The sequence below is a fragment of the Podarcis filfolensis genome (assembly GCF_964270895.1).
Source record: "Podarcis filfolensis genome assembly, chromosome: 3".
In the NCBI taxonomy this organism is placed as follows: Eukaryota; Metazoa; Chordata; class Lepidosauria; order Squamata; family Lacertidae; genus Podarcis; species Podarcis filfolensis.
Window position 1 is genome coordinate 51,802,611 of NC_139606.1, and position 25,210 is coordinate 51,827,820.

General features: G+C 39.9%; 1 protein-coding gene across 3 annotated transcripts in view; it reads left to right on the forward strand.

Annotated features, from left to right (window-relative positions):
* FIG4 (FIG4 phosphoinositide 5-phosphatase) overlaps positions 1-25,210 on the forward strand; it is a 58,540-nt gene that overhangs the window by 29,814 nt on the left and 3,516 nt on the right. For all 3 annotated transcript variants that reach the window (XM_083608526.1, XM_083608525.1, XM_083608524.1), the window contains exons 12-22: positions 64-180; positions 4,050-4,095; positions 5,347-5,495; positions 5,635-5,801; positions 7,871-8,009; positions 10,917-10,975; positions 11,688-11,838; positions 12,406-12,489; positions 14,954-15,149; positions 21,547-21,629; positions 23,175-23,261. In XM_083608526.1, the coding sequence (XP_083464652.1) occupies positions 64-180; positions 4,050-4,095; positions 5,347-5,495; positions 5,635-5,801; positions 7,871-8,009; positions 10,917-10,975; positions 11,688-11,838; positions 12,406-12,489; positions 14,954-15,149; positions 21,547-21,629; positions 23,175-23,261 (1,278 nt within the window). The remainder of the gene's footprint in view (positions 1-63; positions 181-4,049; positions 4,096-5,346; positions 5,496-5,634; positions 5,802-7,870; positions 8,010-10,916; positions 10,976-11,687; positions 11,839-12,405; positions 12,490-14,953; positions 15,150-21,546; positions 21,630-23,174; positions 23,262-25,210) is intronic.

Sequence of the window (25,210 nt, forward strand, 5' to 3'; positions counted from 1 at the left end):
TTGTTCTTCCACGAGGGTAAATACAAACATGTCTTCAGTGTTTTTGCTTTTATTTCCATCTAGCAAACTATGTAACGTCCTTGACAGGCTGAGCGTTATTGCAGAGAATGTAGTGAAGAAAACTGGCTTCTTTGTAAATCGCCCTGCTTCCTACTGCAGTGTCTTGCGCCCAGATGAGAAGTATGTATGTGGGAGAATGCTCTCTTGTGTATAATTATTTTAAAAGATTTCTAAAAAGTAGTTTGGAATCCACATTCATTTATACTGATGTAGATCAAATAGAAAAGTATACTCCAGCTATTTCATAACAACAAGGGGTAATCGTTGTTTGTCATACAATAGTGTTTTATTATTTGTGTTGTCAGCAAATCTCCTATACCTTTAATTTTATACTTTCTTGCTTTCCTGGGAGATGATAAACAGTTCTAAGAACATTAATTGAAGGTTGTTTGTAAGCAGAAGTCAGCTAAGCTTTTCTAGCTGCTTCAAGAACACCAATTTTATGCTCCCTTTTTAGTATAGTAAGCCGAAAGTTCAAATCTCATTATTGTGTTTATTCATTACAACTATAACCCACATTTCTTCCATGGAACTCAAAGCAGCATGCACGTGGTTTCCAAATAGTTTTCAAGCCATGCACAGACCAGATCCTGACCTGCTTGTTGGATGTTACTTTATTTGATGTAGATTGCTTATTTTAAAGCTATGTTTTATTGTCACATTTTTGTATTGCATTAGATGTTATAAGGTGTACATTCTTTGTTTCTTCAGCTAGTAAACCACCTTGAGTATTGTAAGATAGAAAGGCGGTATACAAATTAAAAGTGATGATGATGATGCTTGTCATAGCTGCTGTATCCTGTGCTTTTGAACCTTGCCCCAAGTTCCTAATGAATACCGTATTTTTCGCACCATAGGACGCACCGGACAATAGGACGCACCTTGTTTTAGAGGGGGGAGAGCAAGGAAAAAAAATTCTTCTGCTCTCTGCCCAGCACCCCTTCAGCGAAGCGGCAGGAGGCGCTGCGCAGAGAGTGGGAGAATTTTCCCCCTCTTGTTTTCCCGCTCTAAAACAAGGTGCCGTTTAAGGTGCGTTCAGGCGGCTACCTTGGAAGGTTCCTTTCGACCTGCTCTTTGGGGCTGGCGGGGGGAAGCCCACCACCAGCCCCAAAGAGCAGGTCAGGGAGCAGCGGAAAGGCGCAGCGGAGAGGCTGCTGCCATAGCCACGCGTCACTTCTCCAGCTGGGAAAGGGTCGCGGGGATATGGCTTCTTTAGCTCCACGCGCGCTCTCCCGGCTGGAGAGGTGGCGCGCGGCTATAGAGGCTCCTGCCATAGCCGCGTGTCACCTCTCCAGCTGGGAGAGGGTCGCGGGTGGCTGCTTTAGCCCCGCGCGCGCTCTCCCGGCTGGAGAGGTGACGCACGGCTATGGAGGCTCCTGCCATAGCCGCGCGTCACCTCTCCAGCCAGGAGAGGGTCGCGGGGGGGCTGCTTTAGCCCCACGCGCGCTCTCCCGGCTGGAGAGGTGACGCGTGGCTATGGAGGCTCCTGCCATAGCCGCGCGTCACCTCTCCAGCCGGGAGAGGGTCGCGGGGGGCTGCTTTAGCCCCGCGCGCGCTCTCCCGGCTGGAGAGGTGACGCGCGGCTATGGCAGGAGCCTCCATAGCCGCGCGTTACCTCTCCAGCCGGGAGAGGGTCGTGGGGCTATGGCGTCTTCACTCCATAGGACGCACACACATTTCCCCTTCATTTTTGAAGGGTAAAAAGTGCGTCCTATAGAGCAAAAAATACTAGTATTAACTAATTAAGGAATACATACAGTAGTTTATCATGTACACTGGGTTTATCTGGGTGATTTTTAAATCTTGGCAGCTATCTTGCCCCCTCTAAACTCAAAAGCCAGTTGAGCACTGAGTGCTTAGTTGAAGTCTTATTGCAATATTTGTTAAAACACAGTGCTCTTGTATGCTGTGGATTGTCTCTGAAGTCACCTAGGTTTCATTAATGCCAATTTTGTGAAGTCCACCAGGATACTAAAGTTCCAGTCCAAAGAAAGCTCATCATGCTTAAGTCCCATGGAAAACAATGAGAAAAATTATTTGGAACTTATTTGTTACATTAAATGGCACTTAAGTGTGACTAACTAGCTTTGATTCATAGTTGAAGAGTTCTGATTATTCCAGGGGGATAATTTTTATTATTTCCCTGGTCAATTATTTTTAAATCTATGGCACTGTCAGTGTGCTATTTGAAACTACCTACCTTTGTTACATGTGATAGTTTGTCATTTCTAGCTAGACAAAGGACTTTCTTAATTAATCATTTATTAATAAAACATCACATGGAAGGAGAAGAGAAATCTGAATTAAATCTTGCAGCCCAGCTCCTGAAAAGGAGCTCTCCTCAAGCTGCTTTAGAGAAAAACAGCAGTTGACTGTTGAAAGATAATTTCCTCCTCCTTTTTCAGTAAAGAAGTATTTACACAGAAACAATTTGTTGCTGTTGTTACAATTTATATACCACTCTTCATCTGAAGTTCTCAGAGAATCACAAGGCGATTCTCAGGGCGGTTCACAAGATTAAAACCATCGGTTCACAAACTGCAATACCATCAATAGAATTTGATGATCAGTTACTGTAAACCATGGCTTGTGACCCACTTGTGGTACTGTGTGGTACTGTAAACCATGGTACTTGTGGTACTGTAAACCATGAACTTGTGGCCCTCCAAGTGTTTTTGAACTCCAGTGTCCATTAGCCCCACCCAGCATAGTCAGTGGTTGGGGTTGGTAGGAGTTGTTGCCAAGCAACATCTGGAGGGCCACAGGCTCTTTATCCCTGCTAGGAATTATATAGGAAATGCAAACAGTATTTTATCATGTAGCAAGATCTGTCTCACATGGTTTATTCCCTGGGTGATTTGATAGGCTACATCTTCCCAATACAAAACTGGTTTCTGTATATTTTATCAAAATTAATGTTGCTATACACATTAACACAGTTTTGCTGTTGCTCATTTCTTATTTGTTTCAATTGGCTCTGAGCAGTAGCCACTAAGATGATTTATTCTTCATGTAGCAGATACTGTAGCATAAGAGGCAAAATACAAATATTAAATGTGTGTAACAAAAAAGGCTGTACTTGTAATGCTTGATTTTTCATTACAATTTACAAATTAATTTGAGACTGCTTACACAGTTATTGATCTACCACATACAATTGCTTGATTCAACTTGTTAATATATTTTTATGTATTATTCAATGGTGTATAAGCCATTAATATTAAAGGGTGTTTTTTTTAATATTTACAGGCAATTCATTTATTTTGGGATGTAATGAAATCTGTTCTTGGGGAACCATTTGTCTTGAGACTTGAACGTCTGTTCCATTACAAAGTATACAGAGTAATTTATATGCTAATGGAAATTAACTATGTGGAAAGTACTTCCTTCAGGTGAAGTGTTGGTAACAATTCTCTTGAGTGAACTGCTTTCTTCCAAAGAAGAAAACTTCCTACCCAAATTGGACCTTTTAGTACTGTAATATCAGCCTTGGCTTCCCATACAAGGTTCAAACAGGATTAGTAGCATTTTCCCTTCCCTCTGTGCCATAATACCAAGTGCCCTGGTTGTAGGATAACATTTTCTGTTTAAGCATTTCTGTGAAAGAACTGAGGCCTACTTGTACACTTAAGTTTATAAGCTGCACTTTAAACCAAAACTGACCTATACTGAGCTTGACTGAAGGCTAAGCATACACTATTTGTTTCTAAATTGATTTTCCAAGTTTGCACTTCGACCTTTTTCAGTGTTTGTAGAACTATGCATTACATTTCACTCCCTTTCCAAAATGCAAGGTAATTTCTGGTTGATGTTTACTGTAGCCACTTCAGGTTTCCTTGCTAGAGCAGAGCTTCAGATTCCTAGAATTATCTCCCCAAGCATTAAGCTCCAGAGTTGTAAATGTCTATAGGATTATCTCCCAGGCTTATGTCTTTACTGACTGAGGGCAGATTGATGATAATTGTATCACACAATGTTCTTTCTTACAGGTGGAATGAGCTGGGAGGAATTGTGGTTCCCACTGGCCGTTTACAGGTATTTTAATGGAATTGATTTAAAACTGTTTTTCATGGGTCACTAGAAAGCATCCTGTTGTTAATGTAGTTGGCATAATAAAGCCTGAGATGCCAGTGGGTACTAAGGTTCATTTGTCCCATAAACATCCCTAGTTTGGTACTCCATAGAAGCCTTGGGGTATTATCAGACTTTTGGTTAATTCCAAGCCAAGTGTTGGAACTACGGACACGGACTTGGAAGTGTGTGCGATCAGTGTAGTCTTTTCTTTTTCATTGAACAGAATCTTTACTTAATATACAACATAATATCCATAATTTCAGTTCCAAGAATGTTTTCTGTTAATGTTTACGCTTCTACATATTAATAGCTAAAAAGCACACATTTTTCTGTATGAAGCAGAATTGCTGCACAACTTTTCAATGTGCTATAGATGTGCAAGCACAAACTTGATGTCTCTATAAACATATGGTTTTTTTCCAAATACTTTTAGTATCGGGGTTGAAAAGAGTTTCTTCGAAATGATATCCAATACTTCAAATTTAAAGTAGTATTATGTAAGAAAGACAAATCACTGTATTAATCTTATCAAAGCAATATGACTCAGAAAAAGGTTTCACCTATTTCATACTGTGGATATGGTTAAAAAAATACATTTGTTCAAGATGCTTGCATAAAACCAAACATGAGAAACCTGCCATGAATTGTGGAACTGAGGAACCCGAGATAGCTCAGTCGGTAGAGCATGAGACTCTTCATCTAAGAGTCGTGGGTTCAAGCCCCATGTTGTGCAGGATTCTAGCATTGCAGGGGGTTGGGTGATGATCCTCATGGTCCCTTCCAGCTCTACAATTCTATGATTCCATGAAAAATCTGTTCAGTTGCATCCCACTCAGATGCTTGTAAAGAGAAAGAGACTTGCACTGGTGGGAAGATGTGCAACTCTGTTTCCTTAAATGAAAGCTCCTTCTGTTTATGGGGCATTTACATTGGTTTCTATGTATTATAAATTAACAAGAGAATAATTAAAAAACCTGAACTATGCGCAAAAACAGTTCCGTACACTTTGAGTGACTTTTCAGTGTACCTAAAAGACTTCCATGGGTTTGCAAATGTGAGAATCTGCACCAGTGAACCACATGTGCAACCTTAATTAAGTTCTATTAGTATAGATGATTTGGTGGCAAAAATTACTGTTATTCCCTAAAGAATAATTTGATATTTACTAATGGACTTGAAACTAATTATATGTCCCTGCACTTATTTTTTTAGACTGGAGTTCTTCGAACAAATTGTGTTGACTGTCTGGATCGCACGAACACAGCCCAATTTATGGTTGGGAAATGTGCTTTGGCCTATCAGCTTTATTCCTTAGGCCTGATTGACAAACCCAATCTGCTGTTTGACACAGATGCCGTTAGGTAAGACATTTTAGAAATTATCATTATTATTAAAATAGTAGTTTTTTCCTACAACTGTTAATAGAACTGTTAATAGAAATTACTGTTGTAAAAATTCATCTTGTTGGAATTCTTAACCATGTTGTTCTCTCTACTTTAGATTATTTGAAGAATTGTATGAAGATCATGGAGATACATTGTCACTTCAATATGGTGGATCTCAACTTGTTCATCGAGTAAAAACCTACAGAAAAATAGCACCTTGGACCCAGCATTCTAAAGATATTATGCAAACTCTTTCAAGATACTATAGTAATGCTTTTTCAGGTAACTTGAATTCTTTCTCTGAGATTTCCAACATTTGTCATTCTTGATAAAGAGAGAATTATTTTTTAAAAAACACAGATTTTTTAAACAACTGGCTACATGGTGCTATTGCATTTTTATGATGAAAATGAAACTGGGTCAAAATAACATCTTGACAGCCTGAAAGGTATTTGGGTCAGGCTCAACTTTAAATTCAGTAGGACAGCTTCAGAGTTAAACCTTAAGGGTCGGACACTGTAATTGCTGTCAGGCATGACAATGTAACGCTGGACAAAATCTGCCTTCTCTCAGAGAGCAGAATGGTAGTGTTCAAGCAGCCATCAAGGGTCTGTTTTCCAGCTCCCATATAGGCTGTAAAATATCTAAAACACCCCATGTGTTAGTGGAAATCGTTCATGGCTTGGAGTAAAGCACTCAGTCAAACAGTAGCATTATAATATTCTAGCAAGGGCCATTTACTTCATAACTGCCACTGCAGTTGTTAAGGAACACGAAACCATGGGGAAGATTACCTTGCTAATATGAGCATTAAGCCCAAATATATGCAGCCAAGTGATCTATTCTGAGAAATTTGAGTGCAAGAATGGTAAATGTTTAGACAGAATCCTTCATAAATAAACTTATTTTTCTGTAGAGAAGCAGACAAAAATAACATAAAAATAAGCAAAATAAGGTCGCATAGGCAGGTAACTTTCTTCACTGCTTGACTGAATTGGAATTGCCAAGCAGCACTCAAGATTAGAGGGCATCCAAATGTCATACTGCGGTTAAAACGTTTAGAACCAGACATGCTGTTATTTCTATTATAGGTATAGGTATAAAAGTGTGTCCTTCTAATCCCTTTTCAAACAGGCAACAGAGGACAAACAGTAGTTTAAAGTGCAGCATTTCTGTCAGGCATTATAAGCCACTGATTTCTTTCTACGTTATGTAGTCAAGATTATTGGAAGAACCATTGTAAAGCAGTATATCTGATCTGTCTAGGAAGGGTAATGACCCACTACAGACTTCAGCATTAATGTTGCCACATTTCTTGTTTCTGGAATCTAAAACAGGCTATTTATCCAGAAACAGGACTGGACAGTCAACTTCCCTTTAATTGATATATAGGAAAGTAATCTGATTACTCTATCCAGTTAATCATGGTGCACTACAGTCCTAGTCATACTAATTCTGGCCCTTTAGATTTTTTGCCGAGTGAGGGCAATGAAGTGTTTAAGTAACTCAATTACTTTGGCTCATTAGCTCCTGGTTATATGTCTTTCCACAGACGGCATACAAAAAATGTGCTAGAGCACACGTAGGTACAAAAATAATTTAGAAAAGAATCTGTACAGGATTTTCTTAATTGCAGTGCACACTTTCAGCATGGCTAAAGGGAAAACAGTTAATGTTTCCATCAGTGCTTCATCTTTTAATAAAACTACAAACTACTATTTTTCAAGGCCCAGCTTTGTTGTATTAGTTTGTTCATAAAAGTTACTTCAGTTATTTTCACATTTAACAGACAACATTGATTCTTAAGGTAGCTCCAGTGTTACTTCCCTGTTGCTTTTCTTGTATTCGTTTCCCCCCAGTTGCATTCTAAAGCTGTGTTTATTTTGATAAACCTGCAAGTTATCCTTGTATATCATATGCTCTCTGTTAATTTTATGGATAATGTTTTGGAAGTTTGCCCGAACATGGAGGAACATTTCAAGGCAAGTTCCCAAAACAAAAAGGGAGTGGAGTGAAATGATTGGAGAGGAGAAGGGGATGGAGATTTACAATTGCAGTACACGTTGGGGTCTTACCATTTACATTTTTTTCCTTCCTTTTGAATATATTAATACTTTTCAATGCCAATAGCCGTACCAACCACTGCTTACAAAGGCAAAGCTCCCCTCTCCAAAAAAACATTTTGAGAGGGTCAAACTGTGACTCCTGAAATGGTCACCCCCAGTTTGCCATGTGGCAGTAGGGTGACAAATTGGTGTTCTTGGTGTTGTTCCTTTCAGCCCACCCCTGGATTAACCATGTATCACACATAAATATGTGTATGGCTCTCAATTGTTACTCATTTCTTCCAGATGCTGACAGGCAAGATTCAATTAACTTGTTTCTGGGAGTATTTCAACCAGAAGAAGGGAAGCCTCACCTCTGTGATCTTCCTACTGATTTTTACTTGCACCAGAAAGACACAATGACTCTTATCCAGGCAAGGAGAAGGTATTTCATGGCACTCTTCTTGTTAGCTTCCCAAAAAAATTAGGGTGATATAATCAGTACCATAAAATAATTCTAAAACCAAGTAGTGCAATATTTTAAGCTACAACAGCAACATACAGCAGTTTCTAATCCAAACCAATAAAAAATATGTTACAAGAATAGTAATAGTTTTAAAAAAATATTTGGCCTGTTGTTTTAACCAAAAGCAGATTGAAATTAAAAGGTCTTCAAAGCCTAATCTAAAACAATCAGAGAACAAGTCAGCTGTATCTCCTTTTGGTGTTCCATAGATATGGGACCATCACTGTCAATGACCTAATAGTCATTGATAGTATATGTGCAAGAAGGGTTTTTGTGGCCCATCTTAAGGCCCAGACCCATTCATACTGGTTCAGGTAGTTCTTCAAGTAAACTGAACCGTTTAGGCTTTAAAGAACAATACCAGCAATTTCAATTGCACCCAAATGTGAGTGGCTCACCAATGGAGCTGATAAAGAATTCTTACAGCATTATCTGAATGCTTAGTTCCCACAAGCATCTGGATGTCTGCATTCTGTACCAGCTGAAGCTTCCAAAGTGTCTTGAAAGTCTTATGTAAAGCACATTAGTAGTCTTGTATGGATGTGACAAGAGCATGAATAACTGAGGCAGGGTCCACTGCTTCTAGATAGTCGCAGCTGAAGTATCAGCATAAGCTGATAAAAGATTCTCTTAGTCATCACCACCATCTGTGCTTCCATAGACTGCACGGAGTCCATGACTTGGTCTTTCAGGAGAAGTGTGACCATATACCAAACCATCTGTACACCTCTACCCTCTCCCATAGTACAAAAGAAGAAGGAAGAACTGGTGAAAATCACCTTCACCCTCCTCTTCCGTTAGCAGAGGCTCCTGCTAGATCAAATACTCCTTTTCAATTGAAGGGCTCTTTCCAGTCATGGAAGGGTAGTATAGGAGACAATCTGTTGTGCCCCACTTTAGGTTGACAGATTTGTAAAGTTGACAATGTAAATAAAAATGAATGAGTAGCGTTCTTCTGTTCACCATCTCCACATCTATATAGGATACGGTTAGCAGGGTGCTGAATCAACTTAACCTCATATATCATAGTAAGATGAATCATTGTGCCAATCATTGTGTTCTGGAAGGATTTGCTGTCTTCAGTGTTGTTCCCTGCTTTCAATAAGCAGTTAAATCTTGTTCCACATGACCCCAAAGGTTAAGTTCTAGGTTAGATTTGTAGTCTCATTTGATAGCATGTGTTCCCTTTATCCTAAACATAAACTAAAAGTTACTATTACATCTTGTAACAAAATGATCTCAGTTACAGGCTACTGGCCCATCTTCAGTTGTGTTTTCTACATTAAAAAAATTAAAATATTGCCACTAAGTTTGTCATGTATTTCTTAATAAAAAAACAACACAAATTTAAACATAAGGCAGAACCTCCATTTGCTAAAACCTTAGTCATACTGAGTCGACAAGGGTTTAAAGCACCGTATGACATTGCAAAGTTTCTGGCTATTATCTTTGATTTTTCATCTTTTTAAACTGCTATTAAATTTGTAGGTCTTGACTTTTTAGCTCCAACTGTGTTTGAGCTTTTGAGACCAATATATATTGATTGTGCAGATCAATATAGCCATGCTGCCCTTGCAGACTCCAGAAAATTCTTCATAAAAGTGCAGTTACACGGCTGAGACTATAAACTCTTCTAGCCAAGAAGGGTTTTTTATCTTTTCACACCTAGGTTACCAGATCAAATTATTCCTCAGTCAAACAAACAGCAGGATGTTGAAGTCAATTTTGTTATGTGTAGAGCAATAGACACATGGACCACAATCCATATTCCCTTGTGTGTGACTAGCATTTCCATTGCTGGTTATAGCAGAAAGAGCTCCAAAAGCACACATGGCTATCAATAAACTCTAATTCTGTGTTCTATGTCTTAAGAAGATATTATGGTTGGAAATGTTTAAATTGGGCAACTATAATAATTTCTAACATAACATATTATAAGTTTGATTTTATGATATAGTTAATTATAATTAAAATGTAATTATAACCAGACAATTCTCATAGTTTAGGGATGTAAAAAATGGAGTCCCCCAATATTCATAAATTATTTGGGGTTAATGGTCAGTAGCAAAGTAGTCAAGTTTGCTGATAGCACTAATAATTCGGGATAGTAAAAGGGATTGCAAAGATCTCCAAAAGCAAACTTGGTGAGTGGGCAATAAAATAGCAGATCAATTTCCTGTAAAGTATAATATGATGCATATTGGGGCAAAAAATCCTACCTCTTAAAGATATGCAGATAGGGATCTGAGTTAATGTTACTTAACTAGGAACGAGATATTGGAGTCAGAGTGAAGAGCTTGATTAAAATGATCATAGTACCGTATTTTTCGCCCTATAGGACGCACTTTTTCCCCTCCAAAAATGAAGGGGAAATCTGGGTGCATCCTATGGGGCGAATGCAGGCTTTCGCTAAAGCTTGGAGAGCGAGAGGGGTCGGTGCGCACCGACCCCTCTCGCTCTCAAGGGTTCAGGAAGACATCCGCAGCCTAGGCAGCCCTGCGGGAGTTCCCGCAGGGCTGTCTAGGCTGCAGATAGTAGCGTGTTTCCCGGAGCGCCGGGCGCGCTGAAAGCAGAGCGCCTTTCCTTTAAACATGCTCAGGCTTAGTTACAGCAAGGCACAGGAACTAGAGGGTTTCCTAAATACTGCATGGGCAAATGCGCTTTGAGAAGGGATTTGTAGGAAGGAAGAAGAGGCACGATGCAGGTGTTATAAGAGGTTGTTCCGTGTGTAAGGGAGAAAGGGTTGGAGCATTTGATGGAATGGGAGATCTTTTGGATATAACTCACTGGATTTTTAAAACGATTGTTTTTGTTCCATACTTAAAGCTACACTTTCTGGTGGACTCCAGGTGTCCTGGAATGCTTGCCAATGCCTTATGATGAAGGTCAGTTATACATACAAGAAAGTGTGTTTTTCCTTTATTTTTAAATATGAACACAATTTGCTTACATAATAGTAACATTAATTGGACACAATTACTAGAATAAAAATAGAAAAGTGAAATAATGTACCTGTTAACTTAAGGATCAAGAGATCTGCTGCAAACACACATGGAGGTACAGTGGTACCTCGGGTTAAGTACTTAATTCGTTCCGGAGGTCCATTCTTAACCTGAAACTGTTCTTAACCTGAAGCACCACTTTAGCTAATGGGGCCTCCTGCTGCTGCTGCGCCGCCAGAGCACGATTTCTCTTCTCATCCTGAAGCAAAGTTCTTAACCTGAAGCACTACTTCTGGGTTAGCGGAGTCTGTAACCTGAAGCGTATGTAACCTGAAGCGTATGTAACCTGAGGTACCACTGTATTTACTGTACTACACATGGCCATTCTTCTATAGAAAATTAGTAGTTTTTAAAACACTGGGTTGTATTCAAACTGTACATGGATGGCATTCTGCCCACACTCCACTCCACTCCACTAGAGGAATGGGGGAGAAGATGATTTCCCCTGACACCTCTTGCTGTCCCCCACTCATCTTGAAAACGCTGCTCCAGAGGGTCAGGGAGGATGTTCTGAGGGCTCCAGGGGGAAAGAGTCCCCTTAGCAATAGATGATACAGTATTTAAGAGATTCACTTTACCTGCATTTCTTTTTTAGCAATGTCTGTTGCTGAAAACAGAAGGAAGCTAATAGTGAAGAAATTTCATAACTATGATGAAGAGATTGACATTCATAATGAATTTTTTCGACCCTATGAACTCAGCAGTTTTGATGACACTTTTTGCTTGGCAATGACAAATTCAATCCGGTATGTATGTTTTATTTTTCAAGATAATAGAATTTTGATTCAGCCTTTCCATTTTACAAACGAAACTGAATTGAATTCTTTTAGAAAAACTTCCCTTACATAGCCTTAAAATGGCATTCAATACAGAAGAATTCGTATCTTTCATATGATGGACGAATCTGCAGTAAAGATGTGATTCTGAAGCTTTTGACATGTTTCTTTTGACATCAGATAGAGGAGCACCAGTTTAAAAATGTATAAAATTACTAGTGTCACTGCTGGTGTCGACCTAGTTCTGCCTGCTGAAAGTGTGGGCAGGGAGAAGTACTACTGGCAGACTTCCCTGAAATGAGGCTTTCCAGAGAATGGGCTGAGCAATCCCACAGCTATCAATTTATGGCTTCAGGCCTAATCACTATCCTTGCCATGAAGCAAGTTTTTGCCCCCCCCCCCATTTTATGCTCTGGCCAGTATTAGCAACAGGGCTGCAGAAGCAGACCTTTCTGTCGCCCCCCTCCCCGCCTATCTAAGGTTCGAATTGCTCTGTTAACTTGTTATATTTGATTCTTTATTCTTTATACCCTTCAGAGATTTTATGCCCAAGAATGTTGGCATTGATCCCAGCCCATTTACTGTACGTAAACCTGATGAAACTGGAAAATCCGTTTTGGGGTAAGAAGAAAATCAAGAATTGAATGCAGAAATGTTTTTTATTTACTTATTTAGTACCTAATATTAACTAATATGGGGCTTAATACAATGAATTCCGTAGTTTAACCTTCTTGAGTCAAACCAGTAAATGTTTTCTGCGTGTGTATAATTTATAGACACTATATTAGCTTTACAAAGGATAGTTTGGAGTGAGGGAGGAAAGACCCCCCCCAATCTCATTTGCCTTATTTACATATAGTTGGTAATCTATCTACAAACAGCTGAGGTTCCCTGTACAAAAGGTAAATTGCAATGAGTTGCTGCTCTCCTCCCTTTCTCTGACTGCCAAGAAAAGGCAGTTCCGATACCCTTCTTGTTTCCTTAGTAATTTTAATTGCTCTAATTTTAATTTGCTCTTAATTTTAATTAAAGTTTTGATGTAATTTTAGTTAGATTCTAGGGAGTGGTTTATTGCATACAAATGGACCTAAAGGTCAATTTCCACCAGTAAGGTATCACCACACCTGCGTCCAATGCCACCTCCAACTTGGTGCTCCCCCGCTCTCACTGCCACCCTACCCTATCTTAGTCTCAATGAGCAGCAGCCCTGACATAGCTAGGAGGACATCTTCATATGCCACAGCTGTTTTCCACAGATAAAGAAGCAGAAGCTGCCAGTGTGAACTATTTCTGCAAGAACAGCAGTTATAGCAGTAGTGTATTTGAAGTTTCGTGTTACCAGTGCAGTTCAAGTCACAGATTTGAATGCTGTGCTGAGACATCTTTGCACTTGTATTGATTTATTAAATAATTTTCCTTTGTATCTGACTATTTGCATGCTTCAACCTATAGGACAACTTGTTCTTCTGACTGGATACTGAGGTCTTTGGTTCTTGTGCTCTGTTCTCTTTGACTTTTTTAACCACTTTTTTTTTTTTAAAAAAAGAGCATTGAGTGTAGATTTTTATTTCTTCATTCTTCTCATCAGGCTGTAAAAATCCATTTGCTCAGAACACAAAAGCTTTATATTTCTAAGAAAGAAATTACTTAAATGTATGCAAGAGATCAATAAGGCTATCTGTGCTGGGAATCCTAAAGTGAACATTTGTACCTGAACAATATAATAGATCAATCACATTCTTTTCCTTGAAATAGCTCAAAGACTCCAAATTGTTGCTTTTGATCCATATTTTCAAAAACTGAAAGTGTCAAAATGTTCTGAACCTGGTTTGGAGCCATTAAGCTACTTCACTATTTGGCAATTTATAGTTTTGTATGACTAGACTAGAGGTATTAAAAAGTGACTCAGTGCTCCTAGCAAAGCCTTTTGAAAGCCGCCTTCTTACTGGGTTTGCTTGCAGAGTTCTCCCTAATAATGTTAGGGAGAACATTATAGCTGTTTTAATTAGGTGCTTATATTCTAATGTTTTTGCACCTTAGTTTAAGATCCCATAGTCAGTGTCCTAGTCAAAATAACAGGAAGACCCAAGCGTTCAGGGACAGAATAAACTGTGGTTATAGTTGAGAACAGTGGATGATATCTAGTGTTACTCAGAGTTAGCTCCATTGAAATCCATTGATTTAAATACTTATAGCAATCAATTTCAAATTAGTGGTTTGTATCCAGTGGAGTTGTTCTGTCAGTTCCACTACCTCTTCCTGATCTGCTCACCCAGCCTTCCATCTTTTCCAGGGTTTTCCCCCAACTCTCTTGATCAGATTTGGGGGTGCATGGAAAGATAAGAGAGAGAGAAGGTCCCCTTGTTTAGGTGGAAATCCTTGTGCTAATTGGACAACTTCATTGGATACAACCCATTGGACTGAAATAGGGTAGATCCTTTAAAACCAATAGGACCCATTGATTTCATTCCATTGATTTCATTGCGCCTACTCTGAGTATGATTGTTGGATACTACTTAGTGAGTATAACAGATAATTAGAGAACCCAAAGGCCTGTGACATAAATGGAAAGTAGCATATATAGCAGAGGAGTCCATAGAGCATTTTTCAAAGCAGCATTGCGATAAGACTGAGAGTTGGTGGAGACACAATGCTCCTGGTTTCTTTATCTGTGCTTATGACAAAGGTGGGCTGCAAGGGTGCATGTTTTGAAAGGTCGCCCCCTTCCCTTCAGACCCCCTCCTCTCTTTTTAAAATTTATTCTAATAGCCTTAACCAAGACCTGGATATATTGTTTTCTGTTAGGGTCAGTGATGACAACAACATTTGCAACATTTGCACTCATAATGCTTAACTGTGGCCAAGGATGGGGAGAGAGAATTTGATGAAGGGAGGAGGGAACACTTGATCTTGCATCCCATTCCCGATCTCTTAAAGAAACCATTTGGACTTTCATACATGAGAAAAGAAGAGGCTTTCTCTCTTCTTGCCCTTTGACTTCTGTCTCTTGAAGGGAATGGTGATAAAATTGAACTGCCTCTTTCTTGAGATATCGTTATGTGTAATAAATTCCAATTTTGTTTAGGAACAAGAGCAATAGAGAAGAAACGGTGCTTCAGCGCAAAACGGCTGCTAGTGCTCCACCACCACCCAGCGAGGAGGCCGTGTCTAGCAGTTCGGAGGATGATTCTGGAACTGATAAAGAAGATGAGGGGGCTGCATCTCAGCGTTCAACGCCAGTGAAAATGACAGATACGGGAGATAATGCCAAAACAACAGAAGTAAGGAAGTGTGCTAACCCGCAAAGGGACAATATCAGCACATCTCTTTCTTTACAGCATATTTGTTCCAGTGTTGTGTTTGATTTGTGTTTAAGGCTTACTAAAATGAACATCTCTCTTTACATGTTAGGGGCTTTCCTCACTCAGCAGTAAGAGAAGGTCCTATATACTTTTAAAAAGAAGACACTTTAAAAAAATACCTGTAAAACAAATATGTGGAAGCTTGGAGGCAGATGTAGTTCTTAAAGCAATTTAAAACTTCTCTCTTTAACTCTTTTTTAAGGGAGCAAAGTAATATATTAGTTTTAAAGCTGAGTTATAGTGTTGACCTGTATTAGTTGTTTAAATTAAACTAGGTAATTCAGCTAGGAGTGAAAGATGTGTTAATAGAGGAGTGGCTTAATACAGAAATATGGCTTAATAGAGCTCTTTCAAATATGAACACTAATCTTGCCAGATGACACTCCTGTGCAGACTTCAGTACCATTATAATACTTCAGTATCTGGGGATGTTAATGAAGATCTTTAAAAACAATAACACAAAACAGATTAGCAATTTTATAGCCACAGAATCTGGATTTTAAATATTGCACAAGGGAATGAACACAGCATGCAACTGATAGGAAGAACGCAGATGATGATGCCACTTGCTCTGCTGTGACATTTGTGGGGAAGCCCATGGCTACAGCCAGTTTTCCTGCATGATCATTGCTTGAATTTAATTTTCTTGTTTCTAGATAAATTTACTGTAGTTTGGAGCATCTTGATGAATTTGGAAGGTCATGTTGTTGTTGTTGTTTAGTCATTTAGTCGTGTCCGACTCTTCGTGACCCCATGGACCAGAGCACGCCAGGCACTTCTGTCTTCCACTGCCTCCCGCTGTTTGGTCAAACTCATGCTGGTAGCTTCGAGAACACTGCCCAACCATCTCGTCCTCTGTCGTCCCCTTCTCCTTGTGCCCTCTATCTTTCCCAACATCAGGGTCTTTTCCAGGGAGTCTTCTCTTCTCATGAGGTGGCCAAAGTATTGGAGCCTAGCTTCACGATCCTTGCAGTGAGCACTCAGGGCTGATTTCCTTAAGAAGGGATAGGTTTGATCTTCTTGCAGTCCATGGGACTCTCAAGAGTCTCCTCCAGCACCATAATTCAAAAGCATCAATTCTTCGGCGATCAGCCTTCTTTATGGTCCAGCTTTCACTTCCATACATCACTACTGGGAAAACCATAGCTTTTACTATACGGACTATATGGAAGGTCATAGGCTGTCCCAAACCATTTGTTTCCCCAAGCAAGTGCACGACACTTTATCTTGTAATCCTGCTCGTGATGCTAGGTTTTGCTCTCTCATATTGTGACCTAAGCATGATTAGAGCTGCCCCCAGAATCCTTTACAGTGGAGGTGGCTAAGCCACAACCTATGGGACATAAACAACCATCTAAACAGTTTTTGTGGCCTCCCAAGTCTCCCTTCAAATTTGTCATATAAATGAAAAAAAGAAAAACAGTTTAATTTATTGAACAGTTATGTGGGTAATGCCAGGAGCCAAGATGCCAGAAGGCTTTCATGGTCATCCAAGGCCCTTTCAGGTGTAGGCAGGATGAATTAGGAAGAAGCAATCCTTCAGGACCCAAGCCATTGTGGGTTTAATAGGTAATCATAGTAGAGGAATGGGACGCGGGTGGCACTGTGGGTTAAACCACAGAGCCTAGGACTTGCCAATCAGAAGGTCGGCGGTTCAAATCCCCGTGACGGGGTGAGCTCCCGTTGCTCGGTCCCTGCTCCTGCCAACCTAGCAGTTCGAAAGCACGTCAAAGTGCAAGTAGATAAATAACTACTACTCCGGCAGGAAGGTAAACAGCATTTCCATGCGCTGCTCTGGTTCGCCAGAAGAGGCTTAGTCATGCTGGCCACATGACCCGGAAGCTGTACGCCGGCTCCCTTGGCCTATAGAGCGAGATGAGCGCCGCAACCCCAGAGTCGGCCACGACTGGACCTAATGGTCAGGGGTTCCTTTACCTTTACCTTATGGCAGAGGAATTTAACAGTCTGAATCCTTCCCAACCCAATGAATGGAACATTATACTCCATTTGGAGATTTACCGCAAAAAAGTCTGATTGAATTTAATTTGTTGAATCTTAATTTGACCTAATGCTACAGTCCTACGCACATTTACTGAGAATAAGTTAAGTGAGTTGAGTGGGTTTTATAAAGACTTTGCCAAGAGCAAAGTGCTGCTTGCACAATAGGCTTTTCCTTTTTTTTCTTCTCTGATGTATCACCCTAAAAAACTTTCCTGGAGGTCAGGGAACCCTCAAGAAAGACATGGGATGTAGTGGTGGGAATGTGATAGGAGGAAGGGGGCAGGAGAACCCCTTTGTCTTCTATTCACGTGAAATTTGTCTACAGTCTCTTGTGACTCCAGAGTAAACTTGGTTAATGAGATCATCCTTGCAGTCTCTGAAAGTAAATGGCTTTGCTCATCATAGCCTTGAATAAAGTTTAATAATTACTGTGTCTAATGATAGTGAAACAAAATTACTATTATTACTTTTCTAAGAATGACTTACTTATGGATATTATTTTCCAAGTCTTTTGGTATGCCTATAAGAAGGTGCTTATTATCTAAAGTCAATCAGTTGCCAGGTATGCTTTTCCTTCATTGCCATGGGTTGTTTCTGTGATAATAAGCAATATTTGACACAGAGGCATGAGCAAGAAGTCAGAGAACTAATGTCCAATGGCTTGTGGTCATTTTGGGGATGTACTTGGGGGGGGGGGAGGGCAGCAGGCCTCATTGCTCCTCTACAAACCTTATTTGAGGCTCTTTCAGGAGAGGCTTACTTTGTGGTGTTGATGTGGCTGCTCAGAAGCATGAGTCCAAACATGACTGGACAGGCGCTAGTAGTTTAAGTCTTTGAATTGTGGCTCTAGAGTTCAAGACCCTCAAACTTTACCTTTTGTATTCCTGGTTTCTCTGTTATTCCTGGTTTCTCTGTTGTGTTGGCTTGTCAGTGATATAATTCATCTCTATGCAATCAGCCTCTCAAATAAAGGAAAACAGTTGTCTAATGTTGATATTTCCATGTGATAGCAATTAATGTACTTTGGCAATCAGCCTTGAACAGAATATTGGCACTTCCACATAGCTGAATATGCTGAAAAACTGGTTTAAATTGCGTTATTTTAATCAGTAGGTTCTTAAAAGTTTCAGGAATTGAAGCTGTTATCAAGGTCAAACTTTGTAATGCTGGCTTCATTAAAGTAGAAATCAATTAAATTAACTTCCTGCTGTTTACAAAAATTAAGGAATAACACTGTAGTCTAAACTATCTTTGTTCTTAATGTACAAAACATTATTTGTGTTAACCAGACCGCTGATGAAGAGTTCTTAGTAAAATATAAATTAAATAAATAAATAAATAAATAAAGGATTGTCCTTTATACCCACATCTTGAATGATGTGCTCCAGATACTCAAAAGAAGCTATTTTCAGATGTTTACAAATTCCCAGTTGTAATCGTATAAGAGAGGAGAGTGGGGTCACACATGTTTACCCCAACCCATTCTTTGTGTCCCACATTGTCCCTTCCCCAAGATTATCCATGGGATGAGGACACGTCTGCCGTGGGACAACCTGTGGCACATACATTTGCCATCCACATAACTTGAAATTCTGACTGCTCAGGGACTTACTAGTCGTCTTACTAGATGTTTAATATACATCTTATTTTGAGACGTACCAAATGAAGTACCTTTAGATATTTTAGTGTTGTTCTTTATAAGGAGGGTTGAATGTAAAGAGTCTGCTGTACAAATGAGACACACTTCTTCTGCATGCATGGGATCCAAAAGTATATCTAGCCCTCTGGAGCCAGTTCTGGGGTGGTGGCTGCAGACAGTGAAATTGGCAACCCTACTCCCTGCTATTTTCAGGTAATTTAGTCGGATGTATGGGAGGAAAATTTTAGTCAAAAAAGCTATTTGATTGGATCCAAATAGGTTTTTGATTATAGAATTTCATGGCATCCTGAGAGTTAGACCATCCATTGTCTGTATTTTTCATCTGTTGTCTTGGCTGGTGACTTGGCATGATTTTTAACCTTTCCCCTATCCACTTAAGCACCTGGTTTTCTGACAGCATGGCAGTGAATTGCCTTGATCAGTTGCCTAGCTAACTCACCATCCTCCCTTCACACATTTCAACAACGGGGTGGGGGGGGATGAGTCACAGGGAATTTACAGGAAAATAAAGGAGGCATTGTGAGATAACAAAAATTGTTCCCGTAATTTAAAAGAAAAAAATGGATGGCAAGGTTAAATTAAAGTATGAAGTAACTTTGACACATCTGCTATTGAAGTCTAATGTAGCATTGCAGCTAATTTATACTAGCTTAATTTCATAAATGTGCAATTATCAGGAACCTGAAAAGAAATGACAATATGCTTTTGTATAATGTGCCCCGAAAACATCTAAAGATACATGGCGATGATAGTATTGTGAAGGCTTTATTTAATGTTTTGCTTCTTAAAAGGAACGTGAAAAATTTAACATGAGTCCAGACAATGCAGTACTGTATGCAGTACACATTTTAAATTCAGAGTCCTCAGAATTTTCATGCAACTGCCATTCTGTGTGATAGCACAATATTTTTGTGTGCATTGCACACCTAAAAAAAATGTTGCAGGATGGAGAACCACTCTTTAGAGATTCAGGTAACCTGAGTTCGAGCAGTATGAGCAAAAAGGGAGCTCCAAAAACATCTCTCCAAACACAGTGACTAGGCATTAAAATAGCAAATGCAATTCAGTGTGATCAAGGGTAAAGTGATGCACATGGAGGTAAAGAATTCTAACTTTATATAAAAGCTAATGAGGTCTAAACTGGAATGAGATCTTGGGATCATGGTGGATAGCTGAATGAAAATGTCTGTCTTAGAGTGCAGCAGCTGTGAAAAATGCCGTTCTTGTGTTTGGCATCATTAGAAACGGAATTGAAAATAAAATAAAATTAGCAAATTCATAATTGGTTTTTTAGAAATATATTGTTTGGCTGTTTTGTTCATCGGCTGCTTTGTGAGGAATGGTGGAATAGGCCTTTATAAAAATCCACAGTGCAGTCCCATTTCAAATACTGTGCATCTCAAAGAGAGCATTGTAAAGCTGTAAAAGGTTTAGAAAAAGGCTACCAGAATGACTGAGGGGCAACTCCTATGAGAGGAAAGATTATAACATTTTGGGCTTTTTTTCTTTAGGGAAAATGCAAGTAAAGGGAAACATGATAGAGATGTATAAAACTGATGCATGGTGTGGTGAAAGTGGACAGAGAGCAGTTTTTCTTTCCCTCTTATAACGCTGGAACATGTGATCAACCAATGCAGTTAAATGTTAGAAGATTGAGAAGGACGTACTCCTTCACACTTAAACTATGGAATTCACTACAAGATGATAGTAATGACCACTAATAGTCATTACCACCAGTCAATGGCTCTGTTCATATTAAAAAGGTAAAGGGACCCCTGACCATTAGGTCTAGTCATGACTGACTCTGGGGTTGTGGCGCTCATCTCGCTTTATTGGCCTAAAGCCGGTGTACAGCTTCTGGGTCATGTGGCCAGCATGACTAAGCCGCTTCTGGCGAACCAGAGCAGCGCACGGAAACACCGTTTACCTTCCCGCTGGAGCAGTACCTGTTTATCTACTTGCACTTTGACGTGCTTTCGAACTGCTAGGTGGGCAGGAGCTGGGACCTCACAACGGGAGCTCACCCCGTCGTGGGGATTCGAACTGCCGACCTTCTGATCGGCAAGTCCTAGGCTCTGTGGTTTAAACCCACAGCGTCACCCGCGTCCCTTCTGTTCATATTACCAATGGCTATTAGCCATGGTGGTGTACTATCTCCAGTATCTGACAAAGTATACCTCTGAATGCCAGTTACTGGGAATTACAAGTGGGGAGAGTTCTAGTGCACTCATGTCCTCTTGTGGGTTTCAGTAGACATCGGGTTGAACACCATAAGAACAGGATGCTGCATTAGATATAGTGAGGTACCAAGATGGAAATGCTTCAGTAGGACACAAAACTGGGAAATAAAATTTTCTTGCTGCTTGTGGAATTCCCTCTTAGTGGAATAATTCTGTTTAATACTGATACGTAGCTCTCAGCTTTGTCATGAAGTAGCAGTTGTTTACTTCGGAAAAACTGAAAAAATGTTGCTCTTGAGTATTGTCTTTCTATTCATTCTTTTTCTTTTCTCCCCCCCCCCCCTTTTTTTTTTGCTATCCTTTTATTTTATTTGTCTGGAAGCCACCTTGCATTTGTAAGAGGCAGGTATAAATGTTTAAATAAATTTTAAACCCAAGATTTATTCTCACTACTATTTCTCTTGTTTTGCTGCAGAATGTAGTACAGCCTATAAAAGATATATATGGGATTAACCTCTCAGAATCTCCTTCGGAAGATGATCTTGGCATATACACAAGGTAACGTGTTTCTGATTATCTCACTGATGCTAGCAGGGAACAAATTTTTTAAAAGTGAATAGTAAAAGTGTATGTTCCAGACAATATTAAGCACATTTTAAATACCACTTGTTTCATTGGGAATGTTCACGATGTATTGAAATCCAAAAGATCTTTAAAGGTCCTTACCTTTTGCCTGGATTGTGCTCATTGGTTATCTATATATAGTATATATCAAGCTGCACAGCAGCCCCATAATTTAAAAAAATCCTGGTCTACCTCCAGGTGGCTTACATTATTTCCGTCTGCTCCCAAGTTTATCTTCAAACAATACTGTGAGTTAGGTTAGGCTGAGAGATTGTGACTAGCCCATGGTCAGCTTCATGGAGAATTGAACCCACATCTGCCCTATTAGCTCAGTTGTAGAGCATCTGCATTCCATGTTCAACATCTGGTATCTCTAGGTAGGACAGTGGGTGATCCTGACTGAAACCCCTGCCAGTCAGTGTGGACAATATTGAGCTACACAAACCAATGGTCTGACTTGGTATAAAGCAGCTTCCTATGATTCAGTCCAACACTGGCTCTTGGGAACCTGGGATAGCACACTCGCTAGAGCATGAGACTCTTAATCTCAAGGTCATGGGTTCAAGCCTCACATAAAATCATAGAATTGTAGACTTTGGAGGGACCCCAAGGGCCATCTAGTCCAACCCCCTGCAATGCAGGAATCTCAGCTAAAGCATCCATGACAGATGACCATCCAACTTCTGCTTAAATAGCTCCAAGGAAGGAGGGAGACTGTTCCACTGTTGAACAGCAAAAGATTCTTGCACTGCAGGGGGGTGGACAAGACTAGACTGAAACTAAAGCCTGGGAGGTGATGCAGGGATCCACTACCAACTTTTGTTCATCCTCTTCTGTCTTTACCTGTCTTACTACTACAGTGCAGGCCTCAGTGGCTTCTTTGGCGTCTATAATAATCCATGGAAAGGCGGGGGATGGTGCCTCTACGAGCTCTTGTGCCCTTTTGCTAACTCTGCAATTGTATTTTTATGTAAAAAATATAGTCTCTCTATATCTAAGAAGCACTGTATTACACAAGATGGCTTACATCAGTTAAAATAGCAATATGTTAAAACATCCAGTCTATGTCAGGGTTTGCTACTTACGTGCTGTTGCAACAAGTCTTGCACTCACTGAGTGAAGTTAAAGGAATCACATAGGTCTGGGCCATGTGCAAAGTGCCAGCTGAACTGAGCTTCTCAGGAACACACTATGACTAAAACTGATTAGGCTTTTAGTGAGATTCATAACGAAAAGACACCTCCGAAGTACTTAGATCAAAGTGGATTTTAAAAAATAAATAAATTCAGAGCTACTGCATTACTCACCCACAATATTAGTGTCAGGAAAAAAGTGTGGTGTATGTTCCAGCTGCCCTTTATGGAACTTGATGTCCCTTACTTCAAACTGTATGACTCCTATATAGCTGCAAAAGACATGTTATTTTCCTTATTTCAGAAGGTTCTTTTTCCATTGTGATTTTTCTGCCTCTATTCATAGGTTTGTTCAATTGGGGCACAGTCAACACAAGCATGATAAGAGTCACCAACATCTTTGTTGTAAGCACTTAGACGGGGTTATAAACTTGTAAGTACTTGCTGTCTTTTATTTTTCGCTTCATGCTCTTTCAATGCCCCTTTTCCAAATCCCCTTCTCTCTCTCTCCTTCTTACTCTCACAGTTCACAGTGGTATTTGTATATTTTAGTTACGCTTTGTATTTTCAGAGACTGCTGCTTTATATGCATTATATAAGACAAGTGGTAAAATCAAAGTGGTATGTAAGAAAAATAGGACATTGGCTTAGGGCAGGCATAGGCAAACTCGGCCCTCCAGATGTTTTGGGACTACAGCTCTCATCATCCCTGACCACTGGTCCTGTCAGCTAGGGATGGTGGGAGTTGTAGTCCCAAAACATCTGGAAAGCCGAATTTGCCTATGCCTAGCTTAAGGGGGAAACAATAACCATAATTTACAGTTCTTCACTGGCATATGCAGTACACAGAGGCTTCTTTGCAGACACTCTAGTTCTTACATTATGGTTATTTACTTATATTATTCCATCAGTGTGAATGGTGCTTTACAGCATGCAGGGGGATAATTCCCTGCCCCAAAGAGCTTACAGTCTAAAGTTAGTACAATGGAAACAACAGAGGAAGGCAATGTGCTGGGGGTTTTCATATTTGAGTTTAGTTACAGACTCGGTTGCAGTAGGGCATGGGAACTACGGCTAAAAGTGCCATGGAAAAGGTGGGTTAGAAGGGTGGGTTAGAAGGGTGTAACAGATGGGATTGTCCAGATGATCTGGGAGGCATTTCTTAGCATACAGAACAGCAAAGGATAAAGGGAACAGTCTTTACAAAAACAGGAAAGGTCACAGACGATTTATTGAGATAAAAGCAGAGAGATAAAAATAGGACAAGGCCATCAGGGATTTGAAAGCAAGAACAAGGTACTCTTGGTGGATGTGGGAGTGGATAGAAACCCACTGTAGAGATTTAAGTGACGAGACAGGTAAATGTTTTTCACAACAGAGCACTAGATAGCTGTGAGATAACAGAAGACCAGAGAGACGTTTATGCTAGAGGAACAGAGAGGAAGGGCTTTATTTTCACAATCATATTGTAAAAGAAGTGACACAACTTAAAAATGGCCTGAGCATTGGCAACACATGAGAGAAAGGAGTAAAAGATAAAGGCATGGCTAATTACCAGGGTGGGTAATAAACTTTTACATTCATAAGGAAAGTTTAAGAGGAGAGGGAAGTATGGGAGGAAAGATGAGAAATACTGAGTTTGAAATGATATTTAAGGAGAAATATCAGAGATGCAGTTTGAGAAGCTGGACTGGAGTGAGGCAAACAGTTCAGAGATAAAAGAAAGGGGGTATCATCTACATACAAGTGATACTAAATGCCTTTGGATTTGATAATCTCACCTAGGGACATTAAATATATAGAAAGTAAATCAGAGGGCTAAGAACAGATTCTTGAAGGACCTCGGCATGCGCCCCATCTGCACTATAGATTTAAACCAGTGCCATACCAATTTAAACATTCATGGCTTTCCCAAAAAAAAATCCTGGGAACTGTAGTTTGTTAACGGTGCTGAGAGTTGTTAGTAGACCCCTATTCCCTTCACAGAGCTGCAGTTCCCAGAATTCCTTGGAAAGAGGAATTGACTGTTAAACCACTCCAATAACTGAGTTTCCTCCTATGAAAACATTGAAATAATGATTTGGTAGAAGGATTGCCAGCTGAGGACAGAATCGTGGAGCTCCATAGCATGAAGGCAGTTATGCAAGAGTGGGAGCGCCTTTGTCAAAGGCAGTGGGAGGGCCAAAGAGAATGACACCTTTTACATCAATGTAAAAAATTACTGTGCAAATTTGCTGTTGTGCAGGCTGATATTCATTGGATCCAGAATGTTTAATAGTTAATGGTTTTTAAATATGTACAGAATCTCCATCAACCATAGCTAAATTATCTCCATTAGAGACGCAGTTTGCCACCTAATGTATTTTAGAAAACTGTCACAAC